This window comes from Helicoverpa armigera, chromosome 8 (genome assembly GCF_030705265.1).
Source record: "Helicoverpa armigera isolate CAAS_96S chromosome 8, ASM3070526v1, whole genome shotgun sequence".
Classification (NCBI taxonomy): Eukaryota; Metazoa; Arthropoda; class Insecta; order Lepidoptera; family Noctuidae; genus Helicoverpa; species Helicoverpa armigera.
The window spans coordinates 12,323,870-12,336,760 of record NC_087127.1 but is presented as its reverse complement, the minus strand read 5'-3'; the positions used below and the strand labels follow the sequence as shown (position 1 = coordinate 12,336,760).

The 12,891-nt window shown below is 34.9% G+C and overlaps 1 protein-coding gene across 2 annotated transcripts in view; it reads left to right on the top strand.

Annotated features, from left to right (window-relative positions):
• The window catches only part of LOC110380176 (cationic amino acid transporter 3), a 30,759-nt gene that overhangs the window by 11,515 nt on the left and 6,353 nt on the right, over positions 1-12,891 (top strand). The window contains exons 1-4 of one of the 2 annotated variants that reach the window (XM_049838156.2): positions 4,079-4,207; positions 8,962-9,193; positions 11,223-11,507; positions 11,756-11,860. In XM_049838156.2, coding sequence (XP_049694113.2) covers positions 4,205-4,207; positions 8,962-9,193; positions 11,223-11,507; positions 11,756-11,860 — 625 coding nt within the window. In that variant the 5' untranslated portion in view covers positions 4,079-4,204. Of the gene's footprint in view, positions 1-4,078; positions 4,208-8,961; positions 9,194-11,222; positions 11,508-11,755; positions 11,861-12,891 lie in introns of those variants that run through there. The other variant, XM_049838157.2, reaches the window with a different exon arrangement.

The following is a 12,891-nucleotide window of genomic DNA, read 5'->3' as shown; positions in this document are numbered from 1 at the left end:
CAAAACAAAACTATAGTGCTAATGTTGAAAAAATATGTTCGGTAAAACAATCGGCAGTTAACTAAGACAGCCATTGTTAGCTAGCTACCGATCTCGATAATAATGTTATTTTTATATGGCAACACTGCTTAGACATGTCACATGTTGTAATAAAGATGACAATGGTATCGATTTATGATTTGAAATGATTCACAGCTGTACTTAGTAGGTATACTAAGTGAGGTATTGGCAGAAAGATCTTTTAAAGTTGAAGGTACTTATTCATTCTCCTAGCCTTTTCCCAATTATGTTGGGGTCGGCCTCCAGTCTAAACGGATGCAGCTGAATCCCATAGTTAAGAGTTTTACATGGAGTGACTGCCTATCTAACGCCCTTAACCCAGTAACTTAGGCAACCCTGGACTTATACAGGGTTTTTCTTAAAGTATGAATCGAATGGAATGGAGTTCAGAATGCAGGGATTTTTACAGGCAAAAAAATAATTTAATTTTAGTATTATTATTCTTTATTGTACACAAAAACATTTAAAAGACACACACAACACAGAAAAGACATGTACAAAGGCGAGCTTAACCCAGAACTGGGTTCTCTAACAGCAAACCTTAGTACCTATTTCATCAACTTTTTATCAACAGACTTCACGTCTAATTCGACTTGTAACTTGTCTGTCATTCATTACATAACAACATGATATGATATGAAGTATAGTCGTATCTATACTAAGTTAGTTTAGGAATTCGCAAACGTTCTATCAGTAACTTTCACTCAAAACGACAGACGAATATAAAACATGATATTTAGGCAATTATTATGGCGAACACATACTTAGTGATGTATGCTTGTATTTTTGTTGATTTATATCGGGGTTTAAGCAAAATGTCGCTATAAACAGTTTCGCTTGAAGACTGAGGGGAATACTAATTTATCGTGTTTAATACATTGATTTAAACCAACAATACAACATACATATATAACATTAGGAACAAAAGTGTTACCTAATGTTATATATGTATGCCCTGGAATGATTTCTTAGCAAAATAACTTCCATCAGCAGTTTCAACTGCGTCCTGTGGGAATTAGGTACATATTTCGCGCCCGAGTAAAAGCCATCCTCGGTAACATACTCCATTTACACACAAATATTTATAATACATACCTATGACAAACTCTTCAGCTACCATCAGGTATGTGTACAAATATTATAAAGCCTATTAAAGCAACATTTTAACATATGACAAACATTCCATCTCGCTCACCGTAACTATCATATTTTGCTGTTACTATGTGTCGAATGTTTAAAAAGTAGCACAATCAAAATATTATTGTCGATCGGACTTTATCCTTAAAAACACGAAGTCCAAATCTTAAAATTCGTAGCCAATAAAATTATCGTAAAATGCTCGCGAACAGCACATTATCTTCATAATACATTAACATAAATATAATAAAAAAATAAAAGGCGCGTGGGTCGACAACCGTTAGTCCCTCTTTTTACATATTTGGAGAAATATATTGACACCAGATATCCTTAGCACAGATGCAGAATTTCCTTATATGGTCATGTTTGTAAATCTTCTGCAGTACCTTGGTTTAAATGTAGGTAGCCTTGTAGGATAAAATAGATTTATATTGTTTTATTTATTGTTGCATAATAACAGTTGCAGTTTTTAAAATAAATCTGGTAAATAAAGAATAACTGGTTGTAAAAACCTGCAGATTTGAGTGCAATCTGCACCTTGCCACGTTTTAGACAATGCTACAAAAACATTGTAGCTATCTAGGTAATAACAAAAAACTAACAAATTGCTTAAATTGTTTCGTCTACGACAAAAATAAAAACTGACACAATGTAGCCTAAACTCATTAGAATCTAGCAGAAGTAAAAATAGTTACAGGTTTATATTATCTGTTATGTCCGTCCACATTCATCGCACACATAGGCGAACACTGGGCAAAAATCGTAAATTTTTCTCAAAGTTCATTAACTACATTTTTATCAAGTCCAATAAATAGGCCGTAGTCAGATTTGGTCTCGAAACAGTCTTATCACCAGTTTATTCACCACTAACAAAAGTCACACTTTTTCAAAAGAAGTTTATTTTTGACTTCAATCCATGAAACCATTGGAAATAAACACCTTCACCGACTCAAAATCACGAGGTCCTCAATTCGAATGTAGTTGAACCAATTTCCAAAATCGAAGAGGTCTTTAATATTTCCATTTTTGACATCAAAACACTGACTACCACCAATCTCATGACCGCACAGCAACAAACAACCTTCCTCATCACCTTTGTCAAATTCTAGTGAACCACTGGAGTAAGGTCGTTGTTCTTATCACCACAATGATGAACAGTTTTGCTGGAACCCTCCCAAATCCTGAGCACACAGTGATAATGTACTTCTTTGTCATTTGTCATCGCCATTTGTTTGAACAGATGTTCATTTTTATGGTTCTGTGTACTAGGCTTGTTGTGTGGATTTTCTTGTTGTAGGCTTTTGAAGATGCGGATAAAATCCTTTTACTCTTGTATTTCTACCTTTAGGTACTGTTCTCTATCTGTATCTGTCTTCTCATCATCGTCATCACCATCTTTATGTTTTCAGGTCTATTAGGAAGTTGTACTATAAATTATTGTTTTCCCTGTTATTGAGTTAACCGCAGCAGCTTCTATTGTTTTCGTTAAAATCATAGTTATTGCAAGAACATAACAATTTTATGTGATTCTGGTCAAAAAGAGGTTAAGGCAATCGTAAAAGTTCCTTGATTTAAATCGTCAATTGTAGAATTTAAATAATATTTATCATTTATTATGCCTTTTCCTTCTATTATAAAAATGACAGTAGATTCAAACTCAGTTGCATAGTGCACAATGTGCATATACTCATTCACTACTTCTAAATGTCTAGCTCCTAAAACATTAAGACCAAACATCAATATGTCAACAGCCTCCCCGAGTCTCAAGACATTCACATTGCAAACGCTGTTTACACTAAACTTGATCAATCTTACGAAACTTCGGTCCGTTCTCCGAATGTTACGAAATTAGATTTAATAGTTCGATCCATGATCGGGTTTCTTTCTGTTTTTGCTGTATTTTTAGATTTTTTTGAAGAAGCCTTCGGTGTTAGAAATATGTCAGTTTTCTTGATAAGAGTATAATTTTGATTTATATCATCATCATTACCATTTCTATCTTGATAGTCGGCGCATCATGTGTTTTCTTCCTATTTATTTTCTATTGTGCCTTTCTGATGCAATTCTCTCGATATATTGCATTTTTCTATTGCATCTACTAAACAGCTGTACGTTCTTATTCTACCTTTATGTTGAAGTGTCGATTACTTTGCTGCGCATTATTTTATTCACCCGTAACATGACTTAAATATTCTACACCAACTATGAAGTAGATCAAGCGAAGGCTACGTGAATAGAAACAGATTTTAATTATAAGTTATAAAAACCTGACCTTTCAATATTGAACACGTGATTTATTTTTAGATATTTTCGTAACGATATTTATTGCGAAAAGCTACTGACTGTTATGTGGGTCATGCAAATAAAAAATATTTTTGTTTTGACCATTCATACGGGTTAAGTAACCATTCACGTGTGACGTATGTTCTAACACTAGAAAGGAACCGTTATATAAAATTCTTAACACATCAGGTTATATTAGACGCTATTGTACATTATTTTCCTCTTCATATATCTTATTAAACGTAAGTATATCCTGTACTTTATCTACTTTGTCTAGAGTACCTCATTCTAACGTCTGGACTCCACTTATATTAACTCGTCTTCTAATCTTTCCTTTACATCTACATACAGGGCTTCTGATTGCGGGACTTTCCGTACTATTGTATTTCAACCGTCTTGAGACTGTAATAAGTTGTCTGTAGCTTATTTTTGGATTCCTAGACTTATATCCTTTCTCTTCTCACTTCCCTTATCGTCTGCTCCAAAAATCTCTTCTTCCACAACTTCCTAACTGTTATGAAACAGACAAACACACAACTAATCATCTAAGACATTGGTTTTGCTACAATTTGCTGAAGGATTACCATCCGCTGTTGATAAGGAAGATAGGAAACACGTCTGTCATTCATGTCACTCATTTTACATCGTCATTATTTGGTGTCGAGTCACTGGCTGCTTTCTATTTAGTTGTTTTTAAATTATTCTTTAGTTTTTCTTATTTAAAATGGTGAGTTTGTTTTTGTTTAGTATTCGAATTTTGAAGTTTTATTTTTTCTCTTTTTTTACTCGATTTGCTTTTGTTTTTTCCTTAGTGTATTTTTGTTCATGATGTCATCTGCGTGTGTAAAATTGTAAGGTTGTATAGTATTTAATTTAGTATCCAGTTTTTGTACCTTTGACTTGTCATCGTTTTTAATATCTAACAATCTTCTAAATTGATGTACGTAATTGATAGAGTAATCATCTTTTGCAGTACTTGTCGTATTTATTGCACTGGTGTTTTCTAGTTTTGGTAGCAATGTGAGAGAAGTTAGAAAGTCTAATTTAAAAAAGATCGCATGCATACCAATAATACGTTGAAAGGCAGGTGTTTGTAAGTAAGAAGTCCGTGCGAAAATACTAAAGCAGAAAAAAAATCAATAAATATTAATAGGAGATATGAATAGGAACTAATATCATGTTGATTGTATATCAAAGTACTTTATGACATAAATAAAACAATCTCAAGATCAAACGTAATTGTTATAATCCTACATTCATTGTGTTATGATAAGTTTTAACTTCAATGGTATCTTAGTTAAAGAAGTGTTGTCTTAACAATACTTTATGACATTTGCCGACGTTTGTTAACTGTCAAGCATTGTAATAACAATACTGTTTTATCAGATTTTTGAGATAAATGTTATCTCAGGTGTTCTTCATAATTTATCTTTTTGCAGAAGTCGTACCACCTTTAATTTAAATCTGTAAGATATCTTTGGATAGTCTACTCAGACTTCCATATTTTTCTAAAATTTTCCTCATTACATTTTTCATAGACGCTGTTATGATTTTGGTTTAGGTATAAAAATGGAAAAATACGGTAATTTGAGGAACTCTTGCGGACATACTAAAATTTTACACATGTTTTCAAAATTATCTCTGACAACATTTGTCGGAAATCGCTTTATTTTGTTTAAATTACAAGATAAAAGGGTTTGTGATGATATCATTTCTAAATTCTTAAGATTTTTGTTAAGTCAACAAACTTTGTGTTTCGTAAAAATATTTTCGTCCAGTGTAGTATGTTTTGTTATTCATAAAACAACAAAAAACGCTTAATATCGCTGAAGTGTCAGGCAGAAAGTGGCTCGCGTCTTGTTTATATGCCTTCTTAAAAAGAGTGTCCATGGACTTTCTTCCCGGCTCTTTTCCATGGGACATTTTAGAGCCGTGCAACTAGTGTGACGTTTCATATGAGCCAGCAAAGACCTATTTGAAATTAAAAAATTAACTTGGAAGAAGAAATTCACTCAACGAACGCAATCTAATAATAATTGAGATTTATTCGTACCGAACTAGAATATTATGCATTTAATACACGTGTCCATCAGATCAAATGAAGTTTACAATAATGTGCACTATAACACATAATACTTACATAATTTGTTTTACAGACAATAGCCCTTTTACTTTGTTGAAAACCTTCGGAATTTCTACAATGCCTATAGATACATACGTATGATACGTATCCCCCATAATATTAATTATGTGATAATTTAGTTTAATATTTTTTTCTCTTGAAGTACTTGTGTATCAGATGATTAAGATAAGTTAGTACGCAGAGGTTTTCAAAGTGTAGATCAGTGATGTGGTATCATGTATGAAATGTTCTTCCATTCGTTCTTAAATCAATCATCACCATTATTTATATTATATTTATTTACAACTGTGTCTCATTTATCATCTGCAATTCTTTTTTCTTTGTTTTCTCCCTAGCCAGATTTGTGCAGCATAATATTAATGTTAATTAAGCAATAACGAAAACTTTGCCGAACTTACAAAGTTTTATCATCTTACACGATGTTCCCACATGAAAACCAGTTTCCGCGAGATATCAGTGATATCATCTTATATGTGAGAACAATGGGAAGGTAATCTATTACTTACGCACTAATTAGAATAAACATTCTTGAATAATGGCTGGAAATACCTTTGGGATTTTTCACACTTTTTTGTCTATGAAAACTGAGGATTTTTGTTTTATTTTTAAATTTTATTATATCCGTTTCATAAAGCCTATGTATCCTATGGTTTATGCGTTTTTTGACCCGGAAAAAAAGCCTCTTTTTAGACTTCAGAAACCGGTTCCACCCTATTAACGACGGAATTAAAAAATACTATAGGTAGTTATGGGCCTGTGGGAAAATAAGCTCCAACATTTTCGCGATTTAAGAAATAAAAAATATTCTTTTTTTATTTATACCTGCAATCTGCATCAGATTTAGCAGCACTTTGCTGTTATATTTATCACCTATAGATGATTCCTTTGTATTTATTTTTGGCAGACTTGACAAAGAGATAAAAGGTGCTAAAAACCTCCCACGATTATCACATCAAATCGTGTAAAATGACTCAATAAGACAAACGTCACTTGTGTCAACTGTCACCTGTCAGCTGTCACGCATCGCGCCGTGATCATGTCATTACCGGTCAAGCAATTACCGTGTTCATTACCGTCGTCACGGGCCGTGACGACATTGATCGTTTATGCTGCATTTCAATCAAGTAGTTTTTATTACGAATGGCTTTTTCATCTGAATGTTTGTTTGCAGTCGCTTAACGAGATGGAGTATTCGAATATTTTTGTGTTTTTTACACTCTTGCCTTAGCTGCTCCGAATCTTCCTAGTAAGGGCAATGAAAGTCACAGAGATAGGTGATACTCTGGAAGGTGACGCAAGCTACTTTTTATAAAGATGATGGGAATAGTTCTCCCGGGAAACGAGTGAAACAATTTGTAGAAGCTAGTGCTCTATAAATCTCCAATTACACTGTTTTTAGTATGTAATTAATAACGTTATAAGTTGTTACATAAGCTAGGTTAGACAGACGCTTCATAAAATATCCCGCTGGTAGCCATAGCCGTGGGAAGATGCCATTCACTTAGCTTTTGAAATGTTCGCTAGATGACCAATGATTTTGAAGGTACCTGCAGGTAAAACGCACATACGTAATTGACTTCTATTGTGACAAAGTGACCTATCACAGCATGACTGTCATTCACCCAGGATGCTCAATTCCATCACGTTGAACCAAATTAGTACCAAAATCTGAATAGGTATAACCTACAGACAAACAAAGTTGTTTTGTTACGCTTTCACGCTAAAACGGCTGAAGCGATGAAGATAGAATTTGCAATAGAAGAAAGTCTGACAACCAGTCTTACCAAGGGTGTCGGGTTCCCCGGGTGACTGGGTTGAAGTGGGTAGATAGGCAGTCGCTCCATGATAAGACACTGGTACTCAGCTGCTAGCTGGTAGACTGTAAGCCGACCCTAACATAGTTGGGAAAAGCCTAGGCAGACTATGATAAATGGTACCCTAGAAACCTCTAGAAAAGGATTAAGACGTTTTCTTTTGGGTGATAGCAAGTAAAACTGTGAGCGAACTCTATGTAGTTCTATGTAAATATCTCGTCCACAATTAATAGATTGTTTCTATTCTGACGTGTGTTCGACTTTGTCGCTACGTCACGGTCAAGGGCGAGTCGTACAATATGATGACGTTAACCGCGTGGCTAATGCATTAGAAGTTGTATACATAGGTACCTAAATAATATTGTTAGATACATAGGTGTTTGTGTGAGAGCAATGAACTGGAACGATGGCGGATAGAACGATTTGATGAGGTTCATTTAAATTATCATTGTCAAGGAAAATCTTGATCAAAGGGAAAATAGATGTCAACGTACCAAAACATTTCAAAATCCTGTGATAGGATTATCTGTAGTTTCTACATTTACGTATTCAGAAAAGTAAAAAACTTAGAAAAAAAAATAAAGATAACCAAAGTTAAGTTCTAATATAATTACCACTAATAACAGTATTATAATAATCAGTTAAACATTGAAAACGAGACTATGGGTTTATTAACAATTTAATTGACTAATATCTAAAATTAAACCCCAAATTACTTTAATATGAATCACTGTGTTTGCTTAGCAAATATTTTAAAAGCTGGCAAATCAAGGAAATATATTTAAACCACACAGAAGTATGTCTGAAACACGTGTGAGCGATTAGTCTTACAGTGTTAAGCGATCAACCATGACAACAGACAATAGGACGCCATATTTTGTTTTAATACACATTTATTTTGACTAATTAACCTTTACAGCAAGGCCGCATATACAATATCTTTGTATTCGCGAAAAAAATGCAAATCGTGAGGATCTAATACAGTTTTAAGTTATTTTTGGAGTATACTTACTATCTATTTAACCTGTTTTTGGACTTTAAACTGAAATTCTACGTCTTGATAATAAGTTATTTAAATAATTTAGATTCAATTGATATTCCAAAAAAATTTAACTAACGATGAGCCACGTAGGCTAAGCAAATAAAAGATTTACATTTAAGGTTGACAAAAGTAAAATAAAAATAACCATGTACATATGTATGTTCACATATGTACAAAAAAAATAAGAATCTCGATTTAGGCTAGCTCTTGCGAAATTCTTACCCAAAACGAACGTCAAAAACAAAAGGCAGCCTCCAAAACGCCCTTCACCAGTTTCTATGTGTTTTGCTGGGAAGAAGTGGCGCAACAAACTCCCCAGCAACACATGTCTCTCTATTAGGTAACCGACCCGACATTCTGTTACAGCCTTTTTATCGTCCCACTGCTGGGCACAAGCCCTGTCTCACACGGACAAGGATTGAGCATTAATTAACCCGACATTATTTCTTCTTTAATTAAACCATTAAATTCCTGTATTCCAGATGGGCTGCGGTCGAATATTCAACGCATTACGGCGGTGCAAGCAACTAGAAGACGGTGACACGTCCACACAGCTAGACAGATGCCTAGGCCTCCTAGACCTGACGGCGCTAGGCGTAGGCAGCACGCTAGGGCTAGGGGTGTATGTCCTAGCGGGGGCGGTGGCCAAGACTGTGGCGGGACCAGCTGTGTGTATTAGCTTTCTGGTCGCTGCTATCGCTTCGGCTTTTGCTGGTGAGTTCATTTTGAATATGGTGAGGTTTCATGAGATCAAGCAGTCAGAGAAGTATGACTTATTTCATGATGTGATTTAGGAGAAGTGTAGCACCACAGGGTTTTCTGGGTGACTAATTTACGGATGCTTCCCTTAAACGAATTAATTAGTTTTATCGGACCAAATTCAGGTAGATTTAAACCTACATGTATAAAAGATGAAATGAATTAGAGTAAAATAATGGAATGGTTCGGTAAAAAAGGGAAATAATATGAATTATCAAAAAACAGCTCACATACAATGCCACACAAAGAGTTCAAATAAATTCTCGTCAAACCAAGTTCCCCAAATTGGTACCCAAATAGGCTCATTAAACGTACAAATTAGACGGCCATTAAAATCATTATAAACTCATATAATGTGACATGCGCAAGAGTGACTGGCCATAGACAGTCCCTTTACAAGGCTATCCATTGTGTATCCGACATCTGTCAGACAAGACATGGCCGAATATTTTTTGTGACGTATTTAGGAAATTATTCACTTCCTCATTGTTATAATTTGCGTATTCATAACTGATTTGTGCGTCAATCTGGTTTAGTTTTATCAATTTTATGAAATATAAATGCAAATAGCGAATATTTTAACACCCATAATCGGATTGTATGCTATCTGGTGCAAAATCAAAAATCACAGCACAATTTTATAGTCGTTTTATCTACAAACATTATATGCGCGGCTGTTTGCGCAGTCCACTGCTTTTCAAGCTTTTCAAGCACCTTTTCGGGAGCAAAGGTTGCAATTTCGCGGACATTTTAGGAATAGTCGCACAAAATTACTTCGCTGCACACCGCGCCATGGAATCTCGCCTTTAGAAAAAGGAAAGATATTCCAAAAAACTCTATCCAGGATCCTGCTATTTATTTCGTCTGGGATGAGAAAAAATGGGTCTTCCTATATATAATGTATAATTTGATATTAATTGACCTTTAAGCCTTAAACCTGGTTAACTTGATCTAGTAGGCAGTAAACATCACTGGTCCACTGCGTGTTAGTTCACGATACAGATTTCCAAGGTTTTCCTTTCATTTAAAATTGTATGACCGCATACCAATGTCCGAGTACTTATAAAAAAGCAAATGAAAATGAATAAGAAAAATCATCAGTACACTAATTAATGACTGTGAAACGATAATGATTTTAAGTATTTTTTTCATTAAAAAAGGGCATTTTTGTATATTTTTATATACGTATATTGAAAATAAAAAAAATGTATGTAACCCATGGCGATTTGCGTCATTATTTTAACAACCAGCCATAGATACAAACAATGATTAATTATAGAAATAAATAATCCCGTACACAATCCCGGGTATTATAGCGCAAACTTCAAAGTACCGATAAAGTACTTGTAAGTAGATACTTCAACTGTATAATAAATACCGACTACTTATGTTTTTAAACAATAGACGGCGATAATTTCTAATATTTTATGTCAATGAAAAACTTAAGTGTTGTATACTTATCTATGTAGTTGGGTCCTTACATAGCTTGGTAGTTATAAGTTATAAGATTGAATAGTGTTGCATGATCTCAAGTAGAAAACGTGCCAAATGATAGTTCAGTACATTTAATAATAGTTACATAAGGTAACTAGTTATGTTTAACTAATTGACTACAGTGTTGCAAAAAATTGAACCTTGGAATTGACTTGCGAAAAAATTGTTATGTCGTATTCAATTACATTATGTAGTTGTTTTTGACAAAGCTGGGTACCTACTTTAAATTTATGAACAAGACTTGCCACATTTGTCAATAGAGCTATTGGCTACAGAAAAATCAAACATTCGTTTCAGATCAAAACGTAAAATACAAATCAAACCTCAATTTTTTTCATAAACTATCTTCCTACTTGTCTCAAAGCAAATGAATTTACTATTGGCCTGTTACATTTGTATTAATATTCCTTGACTATGAGTTGCAGACCAATATTATACAGGCTACATAAGCTATCACAAATAAATTGCTTATCTACCCTTCTTCTTCCAGGCCTCTGCTACGCCGAATTCGCAGCCCGCGTGCCCAAAGCCGGGTCAGCATATGTCTACAGCTACGTGAGTGTCGGCGAGTTCATCGCCTTCACCATCGGCTGGAACCTCATCTTGGAGTACGTCATCGGCACCGCCAGCGTGGCCAAAGGCATGGCCTTGTATATAGACAGCCTGTGTAACAATTCCATGGCAAGAGCTATGACTGAGGCTGCTCCTATTAATGTGTCTTTTATGGCGGATTACCCTGATTTCTTCGCGTTTGCTCTTGTGATGTTGATTACTGGTGAGTTGCTTTTACATTTTTTTATGATAATTGAACATGAAACATGCATCCATAACTATCAAATTACAACTTTGCATACAGGAGTTTCAAAATGTGTGGTAGAATTCCTTTCGATTCTATCAGTTTCATTTTAATATCCCTTGTAAAGCTAGGATTTTTAAAAAACATTGTAGACTTCTTTATCCATACTTACCTACCTAAACGATAAAGATGGTTCGTGCTAATCACATGATGTTGTATATTCACAGTACTCCTGGGCATCGGCGTGAGTGAGTCTACGAAGCTGAACAACGTGTTCACGGCGCTGAACCTCATCACTGTCATCATTGTAGTCATCGCTGGAGCTGTCAAGAGTGAGTACTTCTTCTTCCTGCCCTGTTCCCCAATTATTTGGAGTCGGCGATTTTTCCGCCTCCTTTCCTCTTTGTCAAGTACTTTGTATACTAACATCCACTCCTCTCTTATAGCATCATTCCTTTCAAGCAATTATTCAGTCAAAAGTAATGCTAGATATGGAAAAGTCACAGATTTATACAGCTATTAAAATCATGTGTGGTAAATACCGGACTACAGATTTAGTTACCTGCAGTATGATGTAGATAGGTACAGGTGACTCCATTGTAATTTTATTTTAATACAGCTTGGTAACTCAAAAAACCCACATCTTGAATTTTATCGCCTTTGCTAAAGTGCGTGTATCTTATAAACAAGAACCGTAAGATCCCCTGCGGTCACAGCGCTCATTTGGACTCCCTAACCGGACATCCACGTGGTCAGCCGTCATTTGCCAATTCGCGCGCAGCTCAGGATCCTGGCTGCTGGCTATTTATAGCGGCTCCCACGGCCCTGGCGAGATTGAGATATATAGACCATGGCTGGAAGGATAGTTTGCATCTTGGCTTATGGAACTTTACAATAATTGGGGAAAGATTTGTCAGAACAAGCGAATCAAATCCAATAACCCACAAACTTATAATCCGATACTGTGTCGATGTGTAGATGGAGGCTCCGAAAGAGGGTATTTACTCTTGTAGATCGAATTAAAATCATAGAGATTTACTCTCTACTTATATGTTTCATAATTCCGCTTGCTTGCTCGCTTGATGCTTGATTGCATAAAGACTCTCATTCCGATTTTCAGTAGAAATCTGACAAACCTAGGTAATATTTTACCAGACTTTCTATAATATTTTTAAAAACACACTAAATTGTTATAATAAGCATATGTAAGGTATTCACTAACAATAACTGATCATAATCGTCTTCAATAATGATTTATGATCTAGTTGCGATACAAAACCCTTAGCACTTCAACTATACCATATCTAGGCACTTGGTTAACACAAGTACTAAGCAGATGATTAGATAAGTCTGAGAGACGAAT